Source organism: Oncorhynchus kisutch, linkage group LG9 (assembly GCF_002021735.2).
Source record: "Oncorhynchus kisutch isolate 150728-3 linkage group LG9, Okis_V2, whole genome shotgun sequence".
NCBI classification, from domain to species: Eukaryota; Metazoa; Chordata; class Actinopteri; order Salmoniformes; family Salmonidae; genus Oncorhynchus; species Oncorhynchus kisutch.
In genome coordinates, this window is record NC_034182.2 from 36,339,891 (window position 1) to 36,367,319 (window position 27,429).

Here is a 27,429-nt window from a genome sequence, read left to right on the forward strand (position 1 = left end):
CTGTGTGGTGAGTTGTGAAAGTGGGGTTGTGTGACCACTCTGCTGTCTCCTTCAACTTGTTGGCTCTGCGCTGGGCTCCAGACTGCCTCTTGGAATTTGACTTTTTGGGTTGTTGTTTGGGCAGGATCTTGCCTCCCTTGGTCTTACTGGGACAGGAGGGAGAGAGCAAGTTCAGACACACTCACACAGGCAAACACAATCCGTATAAACCCTCAGAGGAACACGCCATGTAGGGTGTGTAACCAAACTGTACTGACATGGGTAGAGCTGGGAGCAGACAGTAGTTTGGTGCCAGCCCTGTCTGTCCGTGTCGGTGTTTCTCTGTGTGCTGTGTCTGGGTATATGAAGTACAGTAAACTCACTTGTTACTGGTCCTCTGTCTTTGAGGGGACAGGCTCTGCGTTTGTGCTTCAAGCTACCACAGTTGTAGCAGCCTTCCAGACCTGGGCTGTTCCCACAGGGGTGGTCCCGGGGGGGCACAGTGGCCACAGGGCTGGCAGTGACGCCAGGCTGGGGAGGGGGAGAGATGCCAGTCAAACCGTCACTCAACCCAAACCATGAACATCGGGGTTTGGCAGTGTTAGCAGTCTAGGAGATACTCACATGGTTTCACGTACTTCTGACACTCTTAGCAATACTTTCCCTGCTTCCCATCCTGAAAGAACAAAGAGAGAAGATAACTGAACATCTGTTGTGAAAAGTGATATCGCAGCACATGCACCTCTCATTCAACGGCAACGTAGCCAATTATTTCAAGTTAAAACTGTTGCAACATGACTTTTCCCGCCGGCCGTGGAGAAAGACATACCTTCGAAGGGAACACGTTGCATTTAACACAACGCTTGTTCTCAGACCACACATCTCTCTCACAGACTTCTCAGAATCTAAGAGAAGCAAAGACCAAGACAGACAAATCAAATGTAATCTCTTCAGAATTCCACTCTAATACTTATCTATATATAATATATATATTTTATCCCACCAAAATGAATCCTTTTTAAACTGACCAATTAGACGATCTAGATTTTCCATGTTCCATTTAGGATGACATCTTAATATGATTAGATTACTGTAATAGGCAATTGGCTCATGTGCAACATGGAATAGTGGGTTGTACCTGTACCCCTCCTCTTTAGGGAGGATGATGTCTCGTGGTGTCAGGTTGGTGTGTTTGGTGGTGGAAGGACTACCCAGTGAGTCTGTTTGGTGGTGGAAGGACTACCCAGTGAGTCTGTTTGGTGGTGGAAGGACTACCCAGTGAGTCTGTTTGGTGGTGGAAGGACTACCCAGTGAGTCTGTTTGGTGGTGGAAGGACTACCCAGTGAGTCTGTTTGGTGGTGGAAGGACTACCCAGTGAGTCTGGTTGGTGGTGGAAGGACTACCCAGTGAGTCTGTTTGGTGGTGGAAGGACTACCCAGCGAGTCTGTTTGGTGGTGGAAGGACTACCCAGTGAGTCTGTTTGGTGGTGGAAGGACTACCCAGTGAGTCTGTTTGGTGGTGGAAGGACTACCCAGTGAGTCTGTTTGGTGGTGGAAGGACTACCCATAGTAAAACAAAGGAAGTAGCCTTGTCTGAGCCAGAATGCCCATAGTCCAGGGGCCTGTCTCCAGTTTCTGTAGCGTGTGGCAGCTTGATGTACAAGTACACCCCCTGGGCAGGACGCTAGTCTACCACAAGGCCTTACCCACAATCTGTAATGCTGAGTGACAAGCAGAGAGACATCGGGTATACATAGAGTACATTATAGTAAATGCACATTATTATCAATCATCATCTTTTACTAATGTACACATGTCAATCTGTGCTCCTAAGATTAGTCAATACGTCTGAATACAACTGGCTTGCCTGGTAGTCTAGCATGGTGAAAGAGGGGAAGTACTCTAGGATACGCAGTTCAAAGAAGTATGGGCATCTCCACACTGTTCTCTGGAGAAACACACACACACAAATAATAATAAATAATCAAATAAAATCAGGTTATGGATTTAAGTCCTTCATTTCTACTTAGAAATATCTGGGAACATCTATGTTAATGTTTTGAATTGGAAAATGCATTATGTTTTTAACAAATTAATCCAATCGATTGGCATTTATTTTATTTCATTAGCGGAGACAAATTAGTTAAATGAAACGCTAACTGGAGGTCTGCAGTTTCCTCTACGTTTCTGAGTTTTGGGGGAAACTGTGGGCCAGAGGCTTCACCAGGCCCCCGAATGGAGGGTCAGACACCATGATCACTTTCTCCCCATTTTCCCCTCAATGAGGAAGGCTTGGACGACCCGCTCGCTGCCTGTCTAAAAACATTACATGGAACTCAATACTCATAAAAAGAAAAAAGGATCAAGCCTTTGGATAAAGGAATTTCAAGACAATCATGAGGTTTAAACTTTAACCTCTCCTCTAAAGAAGTGGTGGTTGAACATGTTGAATTTCAAGACAATCATGAGGTTTAAACTTGAACCTCTCCTCTAAAGAAGTGGTGGTTGAACATGTTGCAGTGACATAACTTGTCATAAAACTAAGCCTATCTGGAACAGACAAAAACAAGATTTCCACATGACATCTGCTAGTGCTTTCATTAAATCCTTCATTCTGTGAGCCTGGAGGATTAGGGTGGGACCGTCACGGCAGCTGGCCTCCTCCTGTACTTAACAGGAAGTCCACGGGTTTGTATGGGTGTGATCTATACATTTCCAATCTTGGCAAGATAATCACTGAAAGGGCACTTGAGCAACAGTAAGACTCACTCACACAAACACACAGGACTCAGCTTGTTACTCGACACCACACCCTTGCTGGTGTTCAGTCTGACACATTCCTTGCAGACACGCACAGAGAACGGATGAGACATAGGAACAGAGTGAGTATAAACATACATACAGCTCATAAACATACATTAGGCTATACCAATATTGATTCGTTTGGGATTGTCGGGCACAGAACTAATTTCCTTAAAGCTGCAGGAGGGTTTATGATTAAATAACAGAAGGCATTGGTAAACTTGAGTCAAGAATTCTGTTCAATGAAATGCATTGAGCTATATGATGCATTAATCCATTCTGCTATCCTGCAATTAGCCTAGCTACCCTGCTACATATTTACTTTACTAAGTTGTAGCAGTACCTGTATTTTGAAAACTTTTGACTAAGTTGTGCAAGGGTTTATCATAATGGAGCCTGGAGAGAGTTTCAACAGACAAGCCTCTCGAGACTGCAGCATACCAGCCTCTTAAAACCAGAGGAACTAGCTCGCTTACGAAATACTATCACACAGCCATCACATTTGTTAGATTGAATTCTGAATTAACCTCCAAATGTAAACCACATCTTGAATGAAGGAGATTATCAAAGCCCAGTGGTAAGGAATAGATTCATGTGTGTCTAAGTTGATGTGACTACCACTTTCTTAGCGATGGCAGATAAGGACCTAATAACCGATGACCAGAGACTGGAAGTGTCCCCTGGCTCTTTGCTCTCAGTCCAGAGTGGTGCTCTGGATCCCCTTGTAGAATATCAGGCAGTGCTACACGATGGCACTCTCTCACTGGTCCCCCTCGACAGTCACGCTACTGGAGAGGGGGTGGTTCAGCCGTACCCTCGCTCCCCAAAGCTACTCCGCAAGGTGGCTGCATCCAGAAATCTCTCTGAGGTAAATGTTATGATAGTAACCACTACTAGTCCTGTTACCAATGATTCCCTGGTGGTAATGTCTAGTATTTCACCTTTATTTAAACAAGACGGTCTCATTTGCACTAGCTAATTGGAAACCAATCGATTCAAAATCAATCGTCATTAGCAGTGACTGAGAATCAATCTATTCAGAAGCAATTCTCATTTGCAGTAATTGAGAAAACAATCAATGAGAGTTTCACTCTGTGTTGTCCTCTTAAACCCCATCTGTGCTGTAGGAGCAGCTGTCTAGACGCCTGGAGGAACTGCAGTCAGAAAGAACCAGAACTAAGGCCCACATTCAATCTCTGAAGAAACGCAAGGCTGATCTCTCTGTGAGTACAACACTGCCTCCCTATGGTCCATAAGTGCCACTGCAGCCAAGGGCAACACAACCCATAGAGAATTCTCTCCATATTTCCTAACCTTGCATTGGTAACGTAGACTAGCTGAAATAATGGATTAGAATGAGAGACTTCCCTAGCGCTGGTGCCAGTCTGCTAAATCATTTGTCATTGTCATGGCGAACGACATAGAAGTTGGCTCAGAAACAGACTTGCATCTAAGCTATGGGTTCCCCTTAACTTCACAATTTCCTCACCTCTCATGAAGAGGAGCACAGAGGTGATGAAGCACCAGGTGAGGGAGAGGGTCGAGGGCATGAGGGCCGCCCTGCAGAGAGACCAGCAGGCCATGATTGACTCTCTGGAGCTGGACCGCATAGAGACCAGCGCCAGACTAGACCATGTCCTGAAGGGCTGGGACCAACACCTAGGACAGGTCCAGAGGAGCATCACCACTACCCAGAAATCCCTGGGGCAGACTTGGACAGGGGGCGATAAACAGGTCTGATTTTAGATACTTCAGATTAACCACATGTCGGCTAACAGGAGTTTCAGTGTTATGCCATTTCAACAAATCTGTGTACTCCATTTTACAGAATCATCCTGACAATCTCAGGTAAAAACAAATATAAAACAATACTCTAACTTCTCTCATTTGCTTACCTTGAGATGTTATGACTAGGCTTTTTTTTGATGCAAATGTTTAGGAACTCTGGGATTGGGATAAGACCATGTGGAACTGTCTGTCCCCCTGTAGCCATAAGAAGCCAGATGCTTCCGAAGCAGAGATCCGGCTGAACGAAGAGAGGTTTGAGAAGCTTCTGAAAACCCTACGCTCCTTCTACAAGGACCTGAAGGCCCAGCTTCAGAGGAAGACACTGTTGCTGGGTAACAAATGTTATGTCTGCTTATCCATCTAGCCACAGAGGCTATGATCAAATCTCTACATGGTAACATCTCTACTCTGGATCGAGGTAGGATTTTGGGGGAAAAGGGGTGGTCACAGATACAGAAAGGGTTTCTGTTTTTATCCGTTTGCAGATTCTTTCCCAGTGATGATGGACAGGCAGACCTGCCATAGCAAGATCACAGTGACGGGAGAAGGGCGAGGCATGTGCTTCTCTGACTTCGCCCCGTCTTCTCCAGAGCACCCTCTCCAGTTCGACAAGGTCTGCTGTGCCCTGGGCTCCGTCGCCGTGACAACGGGCCAAAGCTACTGGGAGGCCGACGTCCGCTGCTGCTCCGCCTGGGCTGTGGGCGTGGCCTACGGCTGCCTGGACAGGAAAGGGCGCGACAAAGGCGCCAAGCTGGGGCGGAACAGAAACTCGTGGTGTGTGGAGCTCAGGCATGGACGTCTCTCCGCCTGGCACAACGACAGGCACGTGTCGTGCTCCGCAAGCGGGCGAGGGGTGCCAGGCAGGGTGGGCGTGTGGGTGCACTACGAGAAGGGAAAGCTGGCGTTCTATGATGCCGAGACTATGAAGGTCCTGCAGGAGTTCTCTGCAGCCCTGACGACCGTGTTTGATAGGGTGCATCATCAGTTCACTGAGCCCCTGTACCCTGCGTTCTGCTTCCTAAGACCATCAGAGGGACAGGTGTGGCCCAGCCATATGGAGATACGCGACATCAACACTCCCATAGCGATCCATAAATGTCAATAAGCATTGTTCGATACGCACTGTCATGTACTATTCAAAGTGTGTGCTCTACTCTCAACTCATTTCTATGCTGGTGTTGTTCCCTCATAACAAATGTTCATCTGAACAATGCATTGTGGGACCTTGTCAAATAAAACTGACCTGAAGTTTACAGCCAGTAGCAGACTTTTCATGGGGTCACCTTTACCTTCCTGGTTTCTTAGCTTGATTAGCTCATGGAGTCTGGAAGAAACAGTGAAATAAACAATCACACATAATAACTAACAATCCCAGAAACACTTAACATTGTAATATAGAACGTCTGTACTTATAATTATTGGCTATGATGCTTTTGATGGATATGTTTAAAAACACAAGCAGACGAATCACAACAACTCAAAGAGAGTAACAAAGCACTTGGTAAGCAGGAGGTACTATGTGGACCTAACTTACAAAACATTTGGCCCTAATTAACATGACCCCTGTTTAAACAACACGACAGACACAGAGAGCCTTCCTGTAGCCCCGATTGGCAATGTTATCCAACAGGAAGTGACAGCTGTGGTCAGCGAACAGGTACTGGGCGTTACTCTTCTTGTTCTCCAAGGGTTTCAGCATCAGACTGGGCCTGCTCAGCAGGGCCTCTTGTGATGTCATCAGCCTGCGACATCTTGTGAAGGGCGTGGCCTTCCCATTCTCCCGTTAGGAAGAGGAGCTGACAGTCTTGGCAGAACTTCATTCCTGGGGGGAGAGCGAGGAACTTTTAAAACCTGGATTGGAAGAAAGAAACATAACAACCATTGTTTTAATTGGAAGAATATTATGTAGAGGTGGTTTGAAGAACTATCAAGTGAAATACTCATTATATGATCTGTCTGGCAACTTATCAAAGGTACTTAATTTTTTTTTATTGAACCTTTATTTAACTAGGCAAGTCAGTTAAGAACAAATTCTAATTTTACAATGACGGCCTAGCCCGGCCAAACCCTCCCCTAAACCGGACGACGCTGGGCCAATTCTGCGCCGCCCTATGGGACTCCCAATCACGGCCGGTTGTGATACAGCCCGGGATCGAACCAGGGTCTGTACTGATGCCTTACTGAGTTGCAGTGCCTTAGACCGCTGCGCCACTCGGGAGCTTACAGTAGGACTGTTATCCACGGAACTATACTGTTCCCCCTCTAACATGGAACGGAATAGTTTCGATGATAGAGTCCCACTACACGTCTGGACAGGTGTAGGATATTTACCTGGAGCAGTACTCCTGATGGGTGGAAGTTGGCATCTTTGACTGGTTCACCTCCTCTTGGGCCCTAAGCCTGGCCTCAGACACCTACAACACAAACAGACATGTCACACGCCTGGTGAAAACAAGGGAGTGTAGTTAGCTACTCTATATGTGCACAAACAAGGACTTTCGAGAAGGCAGAGTCATTAATTAGGCTTCCATCAAAGGAATTGTAGGCGTCAACTTATTTGGTTGTTGTGTTGTCTATAGTTTGTCTGTCTTTGTATAGTACACTTAATGTGTATAGAGGGCAATATATGTTGGGTGACTGGTCATGTCAAAGGTGAACAGGAAGTGGGGATGCACATGCAGCGATGGAAGAGGAAGCGAGACAACAAAATGTCTTTTTTTTTTTCCGGGTTCAATGAAAGTCAACTGGAGAATCTCAATTGCATAGTCCTCGCAGCTACTCTCCTTCTCAAAACTCATTGGATGAAAAAGCTAGAGGTCCTCCCCCTCTGACCTCAAAGAGATTTTGAGAAGGAGGCAATGAGAGGACGGGAGGAGTATGCAAATGAGATGATCCTATTGAACTAAGTAGACCAGACCCAGCAGCTTTTGCATTAGTGTCTATGGGAGACACTCAGTTAAGCCCGGAGCTGATTATTATTTTTTTTTTACGGTAAAAGGCCTGAGTTAACGATCTTAACGTATCCACCATCTTAGGCACAGATATGGAGAGCATACAGTCAAGAGAACAGCTATGCATTTCAGAAACTGTGATAAAGCTCTTACCATTAACACATTGGAACTATGATATGCGCCTACTGTAATTACATCTGGCTATATGGAAATGTTGCTAGCTACATGTTTATATGTGCTGCTAATAAATGGACAAAAGCGGTTTGTTTTGCACGCGTTTGTGAACATTTCCAATCCCACCTGTGCTAGAGTGACCATCACTAGAACGGTCTATATATTAGGCCCACTATATTTGCCAGGGGATACAAAAAGATAACTCGCTTACCTTTTCATCTTCCCACTGAAAGAAGGTGCATTATTTTCTGTCTCTGCACGCTGATCGCCATAAAACCTCCGGCCTTTCTCCTCTCATCTTTTCAAACAACAATGTTGGACCTGCATTGGTCAACAGCATCAGCATACATCACCGAATAACTCTCATTCAGATGTAAGATACAACGAAACATAATATAGCAAGCTTTGGACCGTGGTTAGCTAGCTAGTATTCATATCATACTGTAGCTGGATTCATATGGCCCTTTCCCTAAAACTAGCTAACTGACAAATAGGTGTTGTTTTGGTCGCACTGCTTTGCTTTATCTTGGCCAGGTCTCAGTTGTAAATGATAACTTGTTCTCAACTGGCTTACCTGGTTAAATAAAAAATAACTTTACTATCATTCAGCCGTAGTTTCACGTTACTTACCGTGTTCACAAGATGGTGCTTTTTTTGTCTCATGAAGAACAATCTATACCAAATTCGTCTTCATCTGATCCTTTCAATTGAAGTAGAAATATGAGGTTATTTATGTTTTATTTTTCAGAATTTTTTTTGAAATATGAGGTTACGATGAACTGTAACCAGTGTTTCACGTCCAACTTAGTTGCAACATTGTATAGTGTATTTGTTTTCATCTGGACAAAACGGTTGTAGTAAACAGCCTTGAAGATGAGGCTGTTATTTGACCACCAGGAGCCACTAACAGCTCATGAAAATCCTAAAACCTTGAATAGCGCTTTACAGCAGGCCTGAACTGTACTGTTCTGCTTTGTACTTTATACGCTACGCAGTGTTTAAATGTATTGATTTCTTCTAATGGTAGACTTCAAATCCAGAAGTGTAGTCTGAAGCTATAATGGATTCCAATTCATTTGTAATAACTCGATGAATAATTGAATGATCAGTCACAGCCATTATTGTGCATTTCCATCACGTGCATGTTACAGGCCTACATCATTAAAAGTGATGTAGGCCTTTGTAAAATGTCTATAGGCTAATAGAATATACCGAACATAATACTCTTATAAAGAGGCGAACAATAATATTGGTGATGGGGGAATTACTTATATCTGAAGAACTAGACTTCACTCCAGGCTACAGCATTGTGTCCAGAACATTTGCTTATAAATGACCGTTTTATCTTCCTTTTCCCCGAGTGACAAAAAGGCAACCTCTGAAGAATAACCCATTGTTGCATTGCCTCTTCTGTATCCAGGGTGGACGAGGCGAAGCGACTGGTTTCACTATCGCCAAAAAAATCTGTCCAAAATAAGCCTAATGCGTTTTTATGGGCTTATTTTGGAGCTAAACTTGTAGCCTGCCTTTTCGCCTATGGGACAACTACTCCCATTGTTAGGGCGGATATATGAGCATCTCGTCATTATATACAGATCTCTGCTCTATTGCACAGTGCAATCCAACGCGTTTTGTTTACACTGCGTCGCAGAACTCATAAATTGTAGTCCAAGAAAGACCCACTTGAGAGTCACTTTAACACTGGTTTCTATTGGTATAAACTCTATTTCCCAGAAGCCCTTGTTTGCGGGGAGCGCAGTGGAGCTGTTAATCACCTGGCTGGAGGGATGTTTCTGCCGAAGCTGCGACGCAAGCGTCGGGCGCGATCGTACACCCACACCACGGTGCATGCCTGTCAGCGCTGAATCGCCGTCAGTAGATATCGCGCGTCAGTAGATTGTCAGCGGCAGACAATTCCATAGCATCGACATATTATTATAAGCTACATCTTCTGAGTCGACGGAAGCATCTTCTGCAAGGAGAGGCTTCATCAATGTGCAGCTCACAGTCCTGGCCAGAGGTGTGCAGTTGAATGAGGATAAATCTACTGTACCTCGGACAGTGAAGAAAACCTAGCATTACCATGAGCACAGGTAAGGTCTTCTGCCCTATTATAGACTATAGTGTATGTGAGGCATATGGTTTGATCATAGTAATTCGATGGCAATTACCAGTTTGTATGTTGACATTGTCATCATCCATGGTATTATCAGCTATTACACAGCAAATCAATTACAGATTTAAGACAAGCATATTGATAGGCCTGCAATTTCCATTGACTCACAGAAACCATTCTGAGACAAAGGTCCTACTTGAGCTATAGCTCCCCCACTGTGGAATGCCATTCATATGGCTACAGTATGTGGTGTAGAAATGCTCACTAAGACTAGGTTTCCACTTCCAGACAAATCATTTTGTTTTCATTATGTTGCATTGCTGTCTCCCCACATCTACAGGGGCCTAGCTACCTTTGCCTGGGAGCTGCAGGCTGATAGCCTGGTACACTGGTCTCAGTGTGAGGACATCAGTGTGTCAAGTCCTCCTCGTGTCCATCCCATGTAATACAATGTCATGACATATGAATGACTCTAGTTATGGTTGTGACTAACATGCACAGTGCAATAGCTGAGTAGTTAAAAGAACATCATTGCTGTGAACGTCATGTCTAGAAGACCTATTTGCCCAGTGTAATGGTTACCAACCTTTTCTGGTTACTGTACCACCAACTCAATTTTGCTCTGCCCGGAGTCTCCCAGAAGTACCTCCTCATGTGCATTTGACCAGTAAGCCTATCTTCTCAAATATCCCCTGTGAATGGGCCCAGTACCCCCCAGGTACTACCCCCCAGTCCTAGTACCCCTGGTTGGGAACCACTGGCCTATGGGCTCAAAGCCATCATAGATGTGATGAAACCACGGACCTAGAAATAGTCTGAGCTGCCTCTCACTACTGAGTCAGAGCCACTTAGACCACTGCGTCACTCGTGGGCTCCCCTGTTTGCACTGCTGATGAGAAGTTGTTGGAGTTTGTCTGTGAAATGAGGCAGGAATGCGTAACAGTCCTGAGTTATCATCAACACTGTCTTGTAAACTCACCTGAGACGTGTATTAAAAAAAAGAAATGTTGTAGTCCATCTAGAACTGGGACACTGTCTGTCTTCTCTGAACAGTGACGTTTTTGTCATGACACCTGTTTGTTAGAGCAATGTTGGATGGATGTAATGACTGATGTTGATGGAACGGTTAGTGAATTGGAATGGATGGAAATGGGAAAGTCTTCACCTATGTGTTCACAGACTCACAGCTGGTGTCATCATGGGTTAGTTCATCCTGTTGACCTGGCTGGTGTCCACATGGGTTAGATCATCCTGCTGACCTGGCTGGTGTCCACATGGGTTAGTTCATCCTGCTGACCTGGCTGGTGTCCACATGGGTTAGTTCATCCTGCTGACCTGGCTGGTGTCCTCATGGGTTAGTTCATCCTGCTGACCTGGCTGGCTGGTGTCCACATGGGTTAGTTCATCCTGCTGACCTGGCTGGTGTCCACATGGGTTAGTTCATCCTGCTGACCTGGCTGGTGTCCACATGTGTTAGTTCATCCTGCTGGCCTGGCTGGCTGGTGTCCACATGGGTTAGTTCATCCTGCTGGCCTGGCTGGCTGGTGTCCACATGGGTTAGTTCATCCTGCTGACCTGGCTGGCTGGTGTCCACATGGGTTAGTTCATCCTGCTGACCTGGCTGGCTGGTGTCCTCATGGGTTAGTTCATCCTGCTGACCTGGCTGGCTGGTGTCCTCATGGGTTAGTTCATCCTGCTGGCCTGGCTGGTGTCCACATGGGTTAGTTCATCCTGCTGACCTGGCTGGTGTCCTCATGGGTTAGTTCATACTGCTGACCTGGCTGGCTGGTGTCCACATGGGTTAGTTCATCCTGCTGACCTGGCTGGTGTCCACATGGGTTAGTTCATCCTGCTGGCCTGGCTGGCTGGTGTCCACATGGGTTAGTTCATCCTGCTGACCTGGCTGGCTGGTGTCCACATGGGTTAGTTCATCCTGCTGACCTGGCTGGTGTCCACATGGGTTAGTTCATCCTGCTGACCTGGCTGGTGTCCACATGGGTTAGTTCATCCTGCTGACCTGGCTGGTGTCCACATGGGTTAGTTCATCCTGCTGGCCTGGCTGGCTGGTGTCCACATGGGTTAGTTCATCCTGCTGGCCTGGCTGGCTGGTGTCCACATGGGTTAGTTCATCCTGCTGACCTGGCTGGCTGGTGTCCACATGGGTTAGTTCATCCTGCTGACCTGGCTGGCTGGTGTCCACATGGGTTAGTTCATCCTGCTGGCCTGGCTGGCTGGTGTCCTCATGGGTTAGTTCATCCTGCTGACCTGGCTGGCTGGTGTCCACATGGGTTAGTTCATCCTGCTGGCCTGGCTGGCTGGTGTCCACATGGGTTAGTTCATCCTGCTGACCTAGCTGGCTGGTAGTGATGATGAACTGGATCAGGTGTGGGCCAGGTTGGTCTGAGGTATTTGAACGATAGGGTATCAACCAGAGTCTATCACACAGGTGTTCTTAATGTACACAACATTAAGAACACCTGCTCTTTCCATGACAGACTAACCAGGTGAATCCCTAATTGATGTCGCTTGTTAATTCCACTTCAATCAGTGTAGATGAAGTGGAGGAGACGGGTTAAAGAAGGATTTTTAAGCTTTGAGACAATTGATACATGGATTGTGTATGTGTGCCATTCAGAGGGTGAATGGGCAAGACAAAGGATGTACGTACCTTTGAACAAGGTGTGGTTGTAGGTTTTCTACACTCAACAGTTTCCTGTGCATCAAGAATGGTCCACCACCCAAAAGACATCCAGCCAACTTGACAAAACTGTGGGAAGTATTGGCGTCAACATAGGCCAGCATCCCTGTGGAACGCTTTCAACACCTTGTAGAGTCCATGCCCCGACGTACTGAGGCTGTTCTGAGGGCGAAACGGGGGAGTGCGACTCAATATTAGGAAGGTGTTCTTAATGTTTTGTACACTCAGTGTATATTGAGGGCAGATTTCCATGACTGCAGTATCTGAACTGAAGGTGTTTGCCTCAAAAGAAAATTAAGTAAAGCCTAGCATGGTGAAATACAAGACAAGTCTTCTTTTCGACCAGGTACCAACATTCACCACCGTTTCCCATTGAAATATCTGATTAGCTCTTCACGGTCTGTGTTTACTCGTCAGTCTGTACAGGGGTCAACAGCTGTGATTTGTATTTGTTTTTTACCTCAATAGATCCCAGATTGGTTATTGGATGATCAGCCATTCATTGGTTAATAACAATATACTATGCTAGCCAATATACTATGCTAGCCTACTATGCTAGCCAATATACTATGCTAGCCTACTATGCTAGCCAATATACTATGCTAGCCAATATACTATGCTAGCCAATATACTATGCTAGCCAATATACTATGCTAGCCTACTATGCTAGCCAATATACTATGCTAGCCTACTATGCTAGCCAATATACTATGCTAGCCAATATACTATGCTAGCCAATATACTATGCTAGCCTACTATGCTAGCCAATATACTATGCTAGCCTACTATGCTAGCCAATATACTATGCTATCCTGCTATGCTAGCCTACTATGCTAGCCTACTATGCTAGCCAATATACTATGCTAGCCTACTATGCTAGCCAATATACTATGCTATCCTACTATGCTAACCAATATACTATGCTAGCCTACTATGCTAGCCTATTGTACGTCAGTCAGTCAGGGACAATATGAACTCATCACATTGGAACGTAGGCTGCGTCATCAGCAGACACGTTGCAGAATCAATCTGGAGTCACTGGAGCGTCCCCAGCTCCCAACACAGTGCTGTGAGCTGGGTTCACACCCACTGACTGTCTGGATGGATCAGTGTGCCAGAGCTACGGAGGCCCAGCAGGGTCAAAGTCAAGGGGAAAGTCAGGCCCTTCCTTTTATTATACAGTAGTAATCTAGGCCCATAGTTACTAGTCAAAGGTTACCATAGAGTGAGTAATTAAAATACGAGTGGCTAGTTAGAAAACATTGTACATAGTCATGGTGTTGCTAAACACTACTCTGATTTACTGTAAACCCCCTTGAAATGCCAATAGACACTAGTGTACTTATAGTATGACAGACTGTAATCGTTAAAATAAAGACACAAGCCGATGCCCGCCGTATAGGATGAGTGGTGGTTGTTGTGTTTCCACTTAGTCAGCAGATAGAGAGGTGATGTTCTAATTCAGAAAATGATAATACGAGTCTAAGGTCATAGTACAATGAGTGTAAATGTGCAAGTGTCAGCACGTGCTTCAGGCAATCAGTGTGGGACTGCGTGAGCCTCACAGAGTGTGCACAGTGTGTGTGTGTGTGCCTCCACATGTGCCGTGTGGGTGTAGATTATGTGTTTCCCATGGACGATCATGAGAGTAATCAGGTCAACATGCACACACACACACACACACACACACACACACACACACACACACACACACACACACACACACACACACACACACACACACACACACACACACACACACACACACACACACACACACACACACACACACACACACACACTAATGGGAGTGGGCTGGTCAGGAGACTCCACAGTGATACATAATGGTGTGATCTCACTGGTGTTAATCTTGAGCTCTTGCAATTAAGTCTGAAATGTGACGTGGCCCTGTCACATTTCCTCTGCCCACGCTCATATTGGAGAATTAATAGATGGGAGGAATGACATGTGCCTTCCGCTTGACCCCATCGATCAAATATGAGCTGCTGATTGGGTGGGCTGTGCCTGTAATTTGTTAAAGGTTTTTTTAGCGTTGATTAGAGATGGCAGTTTCAATGGATTTCTTTGAGATATTGTTTGGAGATGTGTAATTGATATGTCGTTTTTCCTCTTGAACATTGGGCATACTGTGCATAGGATCGTAGTTGATTTCAGCTATAGATCATCAGTGTTACCATGGCATTACAACTACTGGAATACAGCCGATTCAAAAGATTTATTGGAAAACAACATTAACTCAAAGATTGCTTTATATTTCCATTTGGGGGCTATAAATAAACATTCATTAATTAGATTAATTTAAATCATGTGCTGTACTGTAGCTTTAAAAGCTGTGAGTATCTATTTCTGACAGTCAATGTTTTCCCTTCTTATTCAGTATCTAGGTTATGATTCTAAAGGTCTTTCGTAAACCATTGAACCATTACTTATTCATTCATTCATTCTTTTCATATGTCACTTGTATGTACTATGAGGTGCCATCCTTCACTTCTTAAAACCATGAGGTACAATCCTTCACTTCTTAAAACCATGAGGTGCAATCCTTCACTTCCTAAAACCATGAGGTGCAATCTTTCACTTCCTAAAACCACGAGGTGCAATCCTTCACTTCTTAAAACCATGAGGTGCAATCCTTCACTTCCTAAAACCATGAGGTGCAATCCTTCACTTCCTAAAACCACGAGGTGCAATCCTTCACTTCTTAAAACCATGAGGTGCAATCCTTCACTTCCTAAAACCATGAGGTGCAATCCTTCACTTCCTAAAACCATGAGGTGCAATCCTTCACTTCTTAAAACCATGAGGTGCAATCCTTCACTTCTTAAAACCATGAGGTGCAATCCTTCACTTCTTAAAACCATGAGGTGCAATCTTTCACTTCTTAAAACCATGAGGTGCAATCTTTCACTTCTTAAAACCATGAGGTGCAGTCCTTCACTTCTTAAAACCATGCAGTGCAGGCTGCCTTAATTGAGTCTTCTGTAGTGGAACATGCTGAGAGCTGACATTTAGACTAGGGTTGGTTGGTTGATTGGTGTGAAGTGTCTTACTGTCAGCATTTAGCTACTAACCCTCCTCTCTCTTCACTGCTGTACTAACAGCTATCAGAGTGAGGCTACACACTTACATGCTGACTAGACCGCGTGCACCATCACACGCATGTTGATTTTGTCAACCAACACTAGACACAATCAGGACACGCAGGCTGAAATATCAAAACGAACTCTGAACCAACTATATTAATTTGGGGACAGGTCGAAAAGCATTAAACATTTATGGCAATTTAGCAAGCTAGCTTGCTGTTGCTAGCTAATTTGTCCTGGGCTCCCAAGTGGCGCAGTGGTCTAAGGCACTGCATCTCAGTGCAAGAGACATCACTACAGTCCCTGGTTTGAATCCAGGCTGTATCACATCCGGCCCGTGGTTGGGAGTCCCATAGGGCGGAGCACAATTGGTCCAGGTTTGGCCGGGGTAGGCCGTCATTGTAAATAATAATTGGTTCTTCAAGTTAATTAAAGGTTACACATATAAACATTGGGTTGTTATTTTACCTGAAATGCACAAGGTCCTCTACTCCGACAATTAATCCACAGATTAAAGGGTAAACCGAGTGTGTTTCTGGGTATCTCTCCTCCTTCCGGCTTCTTCTTTGGACTTTATATGGCGGTTGGCATCCAAGCAGTGTGGGTGCAATAATCGGATAACATGTACAGTAAATACAAAGTATTTAGTCAACCACCAATTGTGCAAGTTCTCCCACTTAAAAAGATGAGAGAGGCCTGTAATTTTCATCATAGGTACACTTCAACTATGACAGACATAATGAGAAAAAAAATCCAGAAAATCACATTGTAGGATTTTTAATGAATTTATTTGCAAATTATGGTGGAAAAAAAGTATTTGGTCAATAACAAAAGTTTATCTCAATACTTTGTTATATACCCTTTGTTGCCAATGACAGAGTGTAACGGTTTTCTTGACTTGAAGGAGAGGCGGACCAAAGCGCAGCGTGGTTATTTTGATTCATGTTTAATAAAGCACTTCACATGAACAAACTAACAAACACAAGAACCGTGAAAACCCAACACAGCCCTATCTGGTGCAAACACAGAGACAGGAACAATCACCCACAAACACACAGTGAAACCCAGGCTACCTAAGTATGATTCTCAATCAGAGACAACTAATGACACCTGCCTCTGAATGAGAACCATACTAGGCCGAAACAATGAAATACCCAAATCATAGAAAAACAAACATAGACTGCCCACCCCAACTCACGCCCTGACCATACTAACTAAATACAAAACAAAGGAAATAAAGGTCAGAACGTGACACAGAGGTCAAACGTTTTCTGTAAGTCTTCACAAGGTTTTCACACACTGTTGCTGGTATTTTGGCCCATTCCTCCATGCAAATCTCTAGAGCAGTGATGTTTTGGGGTTGTTGCTGGGCAACACAGACTTTCAACTCCCTCCAAAGATTTTCTATGGGGTTGAGATCTAGAGACTGGCTAGGCCACTCCAGGACCTTGAAATGCTTCTTACGAAGCCACTCCTTCGTTGCCCGGGCGGTGTGTTTGGGATCATTGTCATGCTGAAATATCCAGCCACGTTTCATCTTCAATGCCCTTGCTGATGGAAGGAGGTTTTCACTCAAAATCTCACAATACATGGCCCCATTCATTCTTTCCTTTACACGGATCAGTCATCCTGGTCCCTTTGCAGAAAAACAGCCCCAAAGCATGATATTTCCACCCCCATGCTTCACAGTATGTATGGTGTTCTTTGGATGCAACTCAGCATTCGTTGACCTCCAAACATGACGAGTTGAGTTTTTACCAAAAAGTTATATTTTGGTTTCATCTGACCATATGACATTCTCCCAATCTTCTTCTGGATCATCCAAATGCTCTTTAGCAAACTTCAGACGGCCCTGGACATGTACTGGCTTAAGCAGGGGGACACGTCTGGCACTGCAGGATTTGAGTCCTTGTCGGCGTAGTGTGTTACTGATGGTAGGCTTTGTTACTTTGGTCCCAGCTCTCTGCAGGTCATTCACTAGGTCCCACCGTGTGGTTCTGGGATTTTTGCTCACTGTTCTTGTGATCATTTTGACCCCACGGGGTGAGATCTTGCGTGGAGCCCCAGATCGAGGGAGATTATCAGTGATCTTGTATGTCTTCCATTTCCTAATAATTGCTCCCACAGTTGATTTCTTCAAACCAAGCTGCTTACCTATTGCAGATTCAGTATTCCCAGCCTGGTGCAGGTCTACAATTTTGTTTCTGGTGTCCTTTGACAGCTCTTTGGTCTTGGCCATAGTGGATTTTGGAGTGTGACTGTTTGAGCTTGTGCACAGGTGTCTTTTATACTGATAACAAGTTCAAACAGGTGCCATTAATACAGCTAACGAGTGGAGGACAGAGGTGCCTCTTAAGGAGAAGTTACAGGTCTGCGAGAGCCAGAAATCATGCTTGTTTGTAGGTGACCAAATACTTATTTTCCACCATAATTTGCAAATAAATTCATTAAAAATCCTACAATGTGATTTTCTGGATTTTTTTTCTCATTTTGTCTGTCATAGTTGAAGTGTACCTATGATTAAAAAAATTACAGGCCTCTCTCATCTTTTTAAGTGGGAGAACTTGCACAATTGGTGGCTGACTAAATACTTTTTTGCCCCACTGTATGTGTAAATGTATTTTGCTGTGCTCGCGCACAAGACCGAAGCAGTGTTGTCAGCATGTTGGAAAACCTTATTTGGATGTCCTCATATGAGAACCATTTTTGGTCCTTGGTAGAACCTTGTTGGGTTCCAGATAGAACACTCTGTGGGAAGTACCAAAAAGGGTTCTACAAAGAGTTTTCCTATGGGAATAACCGAAGAACCAAAAACAGACTGGAACCAAGGCTAGCAGTACATATGCACACATATGGTGACATCACGTACAGATATGTACTCAACAGTTAAACACATAACCGCACCATCTCACACATGGCAAACACACACTTCATGCCAGGGACATCTGTGTATCACCTGTCTTTAAGCACTGGGATTTCCCTCTAGAGCCAGTAATAACTCTCCAGGTATAATGCTGACTCCCTATCTAAACAACTGTAGCTTCACTAGACTCAGTGAAAAGTTGTACCCTGTGTGTTTCTGTTTTCAGCTAAGCATGTCTTTTCACCCTCGCAGATGAGCCCATGCAAAACAGACCTCTGTTCATTCAGCTTTCCCGAGAGGAAGCTCTTTATAACTCATTTGCCAAACCTCATGGTGTGTGTGTGTGTGTGCACCGATGGGTCTGTGTTAATTATGATATTGAATTATTGAATTGAGTAAAACTGCTCTATTCAATACAGTAAAACATAAATTGTTCACATAAGCCATTGACACTGTGGTGGATAAACTTCTGTGATTCTGGTGGCCCAACGTTCTCTCCGATCCAATTTCACATTTCAAGATCTTGGGTCATTTTTCATTTCCAACTGAGTTTCCTGTATTAAATCACAGCTAAATAGGCAATCATAGAAAATGTAATATTTCTCACACTCCTTTCTCCAGAGGGAATTTGCCAATATATATCCTCATACAGGTAACTGCCAAAATAATGGAAACACTTGAGTAACACTTGGGTTTAACACTTTAGTAACACCTGGGTTAAACACTTGAATAACACCTGGGTTAAACACTTGAATAACACCTGGGTTAAACACTTGAATAACACCTGGGTTAAACACTTGAATAACACCTGGGTTAAACACCTGAGTAACACCTGGGTTAAACACCTGAGTAACACCCGCATAACACCCGCGTAACACCTGAGTAACACCTGAGTAACACTTGAGTAACACCTGAGTAACACGTTAGTTACCCCTGAGTAACACCTGCGTAACACTTGAGTAACACGTTAGTTACCCCTGAGTAACACCTGAGTAACACCTGAGTAACACCTGAGTAACACCTGCGTAACACTTGAGTAACACGTTAGTTACACCCGAGTAACACTTGGGTAACACTTTATGTGGGTGTTTCCTTTATTTTGGCACTTACCTGTACCTCTGCAGTTACTGTAACACAAGTCAACTGTATTAGGGCATTTCATCATGTTCTTTCATTTTTTGTTTGAGTCTGTGAGTCACAAGGGTGAGGATATATGCTGTTCAGACTTCTGATAACCTAGTGCTACAGTTCATTTCTTCTTCACATCTCTACGTCGTACTCCTGAAACAGAAGCTATTGAAAAAAGAATTGGTATGTCCCAATTGGCAAGAATTGGCATGTCCCAATCCCAAGGTAGTTTAAAATGCTGCCTTCTTAAGGTGCTTCGTTTGGATGATTTTGAAGGCAGCATCCCATGCATCCTTCACCTGGGGATATGTGTGTTAAGCCAGAACCAGACGTACAGTAAGAAGACCCATAATTCGGGCCAGAGAAATGGGCCTTTATCTCATCTATCTACATCAGGTGTGTATTTCACAGTAGCTATCCACATTTCCTTAGAATCCCTTTGATCACCTGTGTGATATAGACGACAATTCCTGACAGACTTCAATAGTTCCGTTCACAGATTAACACTTTGCCTTTGGCAGGAAATCAATTTCTCTGCAATATGTAGGCTACTGTCACGACTTCCGCCGAAGTCGGCTCCTCTCCTTGTTCAGGCGGCGTTCGGCGGTCGACGTCACCGGTCTTCTAGCCATCGCCGCTCCACTGTTCATTGTTCCATTTGTTTTGTCTTGTTTCCCCGCACACCAGGTTTGCATTCCCTAATCACACTACATATATATTCCCTCTGTTCCCCCCCATGTCTTTGTGTGGAATTGTTATTTGTTACGTATTTTTGTGTGACGCGCCAAGCTGGAGTTTACCGGGTCCCGTAATTCACCCGTAGCATGGTTATTGTTAAACTCTTTGTCTTCATTGTGACTTCGTCGCGCTTTACACTTTCGCTTTTGGCTGGAGATTTGTTTGACCCAGTTGCGTCCGGCTGTTCTCTACTTCTACCTAATAAAGTCTGCGCCTGATCACAACTCTCTGCTCTCCTGTACCTGACTTCTATACCAGTAGATCACGACTCTCTGCTCTCCTTCACCTGACTTCTATACCAGTAGATCACAACTCTCTGTTCTCCTGCACCTGACTCCTATACCAGTAGATCACAACTCTCTGCTCTCCTGCACCTGGAGATAGGAGAATGTGTTGTGGTGCTAGGGACATGTGTTGTGGTGCTAGGAGAATGTGTTGTGGTGCTAGGGGAATGTGTTGTGGTGCTAGGGGAATGTGTTGTGGTGCTAGGGGAATGTGTTGTGGTGCAAGGGGAATATGTTGTGGTGCTAGGGTAACGTGTTGTGGTGCTAGGGACATGTGTCATAAACCATAAGAACAAGCCAAAATAATCCAAGACCCAGTATTGCTTCACCCAAAAGAGAATTGACTGCCGTCACATATGGAGACAGAACTTTTCAACCAGGTCCCAGCATTGTTTGTTATCTCTCTCTTCACCAAGACAATGCATTCACGTTTGAAACAGAAATACTGTGTTCAGGACTTTTTAACTTCAAAGTGAACGTGAAGCTATGTCAGTCCAGCTGGAATGTCGTTCCTAGGGGCTCGGAATGTTAGTTCTGAGGTTTGAGCTAACTGCTAACTAGCTAGCGTGTTCTCAGGGGTAGGTTGTTTTTATTGGCCTGACATCTCAGACACTTTAGAGCTGTGTGTAAGTGTAACCGATGTGAAATGGCTAGCTAGTTAGCGGTGGTGCACGCTAATAGCATTTCAATCGGTGACGTCACTCGCTCTGAGACCTTGAAGTAGTGGTTCCCTTTGCTCTGCAAGGGCCGCGGCTTTTGTGGAGTGATGGGTAACGATGCTTTGTGGGTGTCAGTTGTTGATGTGTGCAGAGGGTCCCTGGTTCGAGCCCGGGGTATGGGCGAGGGGACGGACTAAAGTTATACTGTTACATAAGGAGCCAGGTGAGGAATGTCACAGTGGCGTGTGACACCTGGAACAGGGACCTCCTCTCCCCTCAGAGACACAGTGACACAGGAATTCAGCAGCCTTCTGCAAAATGACAGCTAGGTCATTATTAAGGCTTTGACGTTTGTTGTTTTTGAAGGCTCGGTGCCATAGTAACGTAGAGACAGTAAATCGTCATGGTGATGTGCAGTTTCTTTCTGTGAAAACGTGATTTACTTTTGACTAAATTAACACCAGTAGATCCTGTCCTTTTAAATTATGATTATGACGTGTTTCAGTTGTTCAGTCACATGACAATAATAAGAAGTACTATGGTCCAAATACAGCAACGATAAGATCAGATGGAGAGAGAATGACACTACAGTAGATCCTGCAATAACTTATTCCAGGTTCCTCAAGTCTGCCGTGCTGAACATAGTGTATGAGAGAGAGTGGTGGGGAATGTTGTAAGTGGTGCCAGGACATGTTGCCCTTTATGTTCTATGAGCTAGAGAGAAGGTCCATCAGAGGGGATAATCACCCTGACTGAACAGCTAACTCTGTTCCTCAGAACTGGCTCAGGATACCCCAGAGACAGAGTGAAGATCAATGAGGTTTTCTGAATTATTCATCAATGCATTTTCTTCTGTGTGTGTGTGTGTGTGTGTGTGTGTGTGTGTGTGTGTGTGTGTGTGTGTGTGTGTGTGTGTGTGTGTGTGTGTGTGTGTGTGTGTGTGTGTGTGTGTGTGTGTGTGTGTGTGTGTGTGTGTGTGTGTGTGTGTGTGTGTGTGTGTGTGTGAGTGTGTGTGTGTGTGGCTCTTTGCTTGTGGGAGGATCAGGTCGTGTGCATGGATGACTGATGATAGGCTGGCTATTGTTGTCCAAAATCTCACACTCACATTATGGGATATTACGTGCGTGGATTGGTGTGGGTGATAGAACACTATAGTTTAACACTGCATGTTTAACAGAGAGAGAGACAGAGAGCGACAGCTATAGCTATAGCCAGCACACACGATACACCCATATGACTGCAGTATGAATTCCCTCTGGTGCCTGTGTAGCATCACCAGAGAGAGATCAACCCCCTACAGCAGAACAACAGAGCCCCCAGCCTCAACCTTCCTGGTCGTTTGACTACTGATGAGCGAGCTACTAGCTAGCCATGCCACAGAACTCCTGTGTCAGCAACACTCCGAACTGAATCCTCTCTTCCAGAACATTCCTAGTCCCCGCTGAATGAACAAATTAACCGGATTAGCAAATCCAAATCACAGTCGGCTCCTTGTATTATTAAAAAAAGATTGAAATAGAGCTCAAATGTGGGTCAATAGAATTTGTGCTTTGAAATGTTTGGTGCGTTAAGAACATGCTAAGACTGGGGATCTATGAGAGATGAGGTTGGTGTTAGCTGGCAGTGAGGTCACAGTGATGACTAGATTATCAAGCTCTGCTGTTTCTAAGTTACCCGCTTAAACTCGTACGTGGTTGAAAATGGATGTTTTCTAAACGCATGGCTGTACAGTAAGATGCTCAACAAGTCGTCAGACCTCAGGGTCTCCGCTTCACAGCTCTGTATGGGGGTTTTGATTGACAGCTGTTCTGAACTTGAGCACCACGTGACAGGAAGTCACCCCCCCCCCCGCTAATTGGGCAACTTTTGATAAAATGTTTGTTGTCTGAGTGAAGGAAATGCTATAAAATTAAGAGGACTCTGATGTATTTAGAAAGATGAGATGTTGAAGATGACAATAAATACCGTTTTGTTGTCATACAAGCGAGCCAAACACCCGTGAGCCCAAATGTGTACTTCACATTTCAATATCAGAAAACGTGTTTTTATATAAGGTGACAACGTTTATGATCACTATGTTAGATGTACAGTTACCAAGATACCTGTCGTCATACCCTGGGTTGCTCTGAACAGAATGAGCCAGTTAGTCTATTGTGAAGAGAACTCACTGCGACACACTCATGGCTCCTGTCAATGATCACCAAATCTGTTTCCCTGAATTGCATTGTGAAAGCCTAACACTAAGATCCTATTTTAGAACTTAACTAGTGATGTTGGCAATAGAACAGGCCTTCACATGATGTCCACCAGACCCAGATTTATAATGGACTGTTTTTGAATTGAATTAACAACAGTAATTGTGTGACTTCGCCGATGCAGGGCTGTGTTCTAATCAAAATAACTACATACAGGCCAATTCCCACAAGTGTAAAGGGTTCATCCTTAACATCAGGCTGCATCAGGTGTGGTGTTGGGGGGTTGATGATCAAGGTTAACACCCGGTTTAGCAGAGAGAGTATTCTGAGACGTGTGTGTGTGTGTGTGTGTGTGTGTGTGTGTGTGTGTGTGTGTGTGTGTGTGTGTGTGTGTGTGTGTGTGTGTGTGTGTGTGTGCTTATATGGGCTATTCTTTTTGTCTTTTTTATTGTATCTCATTATGGCAGATTTATGTTGTGTATTTAGATGGTGTTGTTTGACTGCAGGGTGTCTCAATGTTTCACACACACACACACACTCTCACACACACACACACACGTTCTCTCTGGCGTATTCGAAGTGGTAAAGTGGGTCAAGATGGTGAATGGCGTCAGGCTTATTTTACAGGGAGAAGGCAGGTCTGGCATTTAGTCTCAGACTCCTCTCTTCTCTCCTCTCTTCTCTTCCATTCCTCCTCTCCTCCTCTCCTCCTCTCCTTCTCTGCTCCGCCTCCTCTTCTCCTCCTTTTCTCCTCTCCTCCTTTCCTCCTCTTCCCCTCTCCCCCTCTCATCATCTCTCCTTCTCTTCTCCTCTCCTCCTCCTCTCTCCTCTTCCCCTCCTCCTTTTCTCCTCTATCCTCTTCTCCTCTCCTTCTCTCCTCTTCTCTTCACCTCCTCTCCTCTCCTCCTCTCCTTCTCCTCTCATCTTCCTCTCTTCTCCTCCCTAAGCATGAGAGTGTGGAGTATCTCTTTCAATCAGTATGTTGACTCTTCTTGATCCTCTCATTTGAACCTACCTCTTTAGGTACTGCCATTTTCCCTGTTGCTAGGTGATGTTCATTGCATTACAGGCAGGTCTGGCATTTAGTGTCTCAAACTACTCCTCCTCTCCTTCTCTTCTCCTCTCCTCCTCTTCTCCTCTCCTCCTCTTCTCCTCTCCTTCTCTTCTCCTCTCCTCCTCTTCTCCTCTCCTCCTCTCCTCCTCTCCTCCTCTCCTCCTCTTCTCCTCCTCTTCTCCTCTCCTCCTCTTCTCCTCTCCTCCTCTTCTCCTCTCCTCCTCTTCTCTTCTCCTCCTCTTATCCTCTTCTCCTCCTCTTCTCCTCTCCTTCTCTTCTCCTCTCCTCCTCTCCTTCTCTTCTCCTCTCCTCCTCTTCTCCTCTCCTCCTCTTCTCCTCTTCTCTTCTCCTCCTCTTCTCCTCTTCTCCTCTCCTCCTCTCCTCCTCTCCTTCTCTCCTTCTCTTCTCCTCTTCTCCTCTCCTCCTCTTCTCCTCTCCTCCTCTTCTCCTCTCCTCCTCTCCTCCTCTTCTCCTCCTCTTCTCCTCTTCTCCTCTCCTCCTCTTCTCCTCTCTTCACCTCCTCTCCTTGTTCTTAATTCCAAGATAGCTAAACCCATGTTTTAATCTCAGGGCAGTGAGAGAAAAAGCTCATAAAAGCAATTGAACATGTTTAAGTCACTCACAAACTTAATCTGAAAGTTTCAGTATGGATTATTTTAAACCCAAGAACATGTTTTAGAACAGTCATCTCAGTATGAAATATGCTAACATGATTTGCTATTGCTAGCTACAGTGCCATCGGAATGTATTTTCCACATTTTGTTAAGTTACAGGCTTATTCTAAAATTGATTTAAAACATTTTGTTGCCCTCATCAATCTACACACAATAACCCATAATGACAAAGCAAAAGCAGGATTTTAGATTTTTTTTGCTAATTTATATAAAAAAATTACAAATGGAAATATCATATTTACATAAGTATTCAGACCCTTTACTCAGTACTTTGTTGAAGCACCTTTGGCAACGATTACAGCTTTGAGGCTTCTTGGGTATGACGCTGCAAGCTTGGCACACCTGTATTTGGGGAGTTTCTCCCGTTTGTTTTAAGGGAGTGTCTTCCATTCTTCTCTGCAGATCCTCTCAAGCTCTGTCAGGTTGGATGGGGAGCGTTGCTGCACAGCTATTTTCAGGTCTCTCCAGAGGTGTTCAATCAGGTTCAAGTCCGGTCTCTGGCTGGGCCACTCAAGGACGTTCAGAGGCTTGTCCCGAAGCCACTCCTGCATTGTCTTGCCTGTGTGCTTGGGTTCGTTGTCCTGTTGGGAGGTGAACCTTCGCCCTACTCTGAGGTCCTCAGGGCTCTGGAGCAGGTTTTCATCAGGGATCTCTCTGTACTTTGCTCCATTCATCTTTGCCTCGATCCTGACTAGTCTCCCGGTCCCTGCTGCTGAAAAACATCCCCACAGCATGATGCTGCCACCATCGTGCTTCACCGTAGGGATGGTGCCAGGTTTCCTCCAGATGTGACACTTGGCAGTCAGGCCAAAGAGTTCAATATTGGTTTAATCAGACCAGAGAATCATGTTTCTCATGGTCTGAGAGTCTTTACGTGCCTTTTGACAAACTCCAAGAGGACTGTCAGTGAGGAGTGGCTTCCGTCTGGCCACTCTACCATAGAGGTATGATTGGTGGAGTGCTGCAGAGATGGTTGTCCTTCTGGAAGATTCTCCCATCTCCACAGAGGAACTCTAGAGCACTGTCAGAGTGACCATCGGGTTCTCCCTGACCAAGTCCTTTCTCCCCTGATTGCTCAGTTTGGCCGGACGGCCAGCTCTAGGAAGAGTCTTGGTGGTTCCAAACTTCTTCCATTTAAGAATGATGGAGGCCATTGTGTTCTTGGGGACCTTCAATGCTGCAGACATTTTTTGGTACCCTTCCCCAGATCTCTGCCTCGACACAATACTGTCTCGGACCTCTACAGACAATTCCTTCTACCTCATGGCTTGGTTTTTACACTGACATGCACTGTCAACTGTGGGACCTTGCCTCCCGAGTGGCACAGTGGTCTAAGGCACTGCATTGCAGTTGCTACAGTAGCTGTGTCACTAGAGATCCTGTTTCGAGTCCATGCTATGTTGCAGCCGTGGGATGTGTGTAGACTGCTGAGGAATTCCTGCTGAGGAATTTGTATTATTTATTCCATTTCAGAATAAGGCTGTAACATTTTCTGTTGTTGTTGAAAAAGTCAATGGTCTGAATACTTTCTGAAGGCAGATAGCTGTAGATAGCTAGCTAAAGCAGTTGCCTAGCAACAAACATCTTAAGAAGATTGGTAAGAATCATTACCTCTTAAAATATTTTTTTCTTAAGAGACTTGTTAAGTTTTTGCGAATCCAGGCCCAGGACTAAACAGTGTTTGCTCCTAACTGTCTCTAGTTACTCTGTACAATTCGCTGGTCCATAGTTCTGAAATGGAAATATCAACTTAAAAGGCACAGAGAGAGAGAGAGGCACGCTCCATCCCTTCATCCTCCTCTCCCGTGGCGCCCTCCTGCAAGGTCGCCATGGGTTACAGCCTGATTCATCCTCCCACTCCCACTCTCATCAGCTCACACACACACACACACACACACACACACACACACACACACACACACACACACACACACACACACACACACACACACACACACACACACACACACACAAACACTTACTCAATGCCAACTCCCCCATTGCAGAGTTTCTGTTTATGATAATTCCTACTGCATCCATAATGTTACTATACCAGCCTGACTTGTATTGTGTACGTGTGGGCTTGGCTGTCTGCTCTGTGGGAATGGGGTTTGAATGTGTATTATTCTTATTGGCTCTCCACTCTGTTTGGAATCTTATTTATTGATTTCGACTCCCTTAAAAAGCACCCAACATAATAGCAAGTAACAATTTGGCTAAACA

General features: G+C 44.8%; 2 protein-coding genes and 1 pseudogene across 2 annotated transcripts in view; 2 read left to right on the forward strand and 1 right to left on the reverse strand.

The window, feature by feature from the left end:
• Positions 1 to 999: 999 nt before the first annotated feature.
• LOC109896513 (rRNA N6-adenosine-methyltransferase ZCCHC4-like) lies at positions 1,000 to 8,009 on the reverse strand (annotated as a pseudogene).
• On the forward strand, positions 2,645 to 5,823 carry si:dkey-219e21.4 (E3 ubiquitin-protein ligase TRIM62). The gene is made up of 7 exons (XM_020491691.2): positions 2,645 to 2,860; positions 3,410 to 3,648; positions 3,908 to 4,003; positions 4,281 to 4,514; positions 4,609 to 4,628; positions 4,770 to 4,900; positions 5,054 to 5,823. Exons 2-7 carry the CDS (start codon positions 3,412 to 3,414, stop codon positions 5,671 to 5,673), a joined length of 1,338 nt encoding a protein of 445 aa, XP_020347280.1. The 5' UTR covers positions 2,645 to 2,860; positions 3,410 to 3,411; the 3' UTR covers positions 5,674 to 5,823.
• A 1,478-nt stretch (positions 8,010 to 9,487) lies between the features above and the next one.
• LOC109897121 (actin-binding LIM protein 2) overlaps positions 9,488 to 27,429 on the forward strand; it is a gene marked incomplete in the record, with an annotated part of 115,094 nt that continues 97,152 nt past the window's right edge. Inside the window, 1 exon segment of the mRNA XM_031832552.1 lies at positions 9,488 to 9,786. Coding sequence (XP_031688412.1) covers positions 9,777 to 9,786 — 10 coding nt within the window.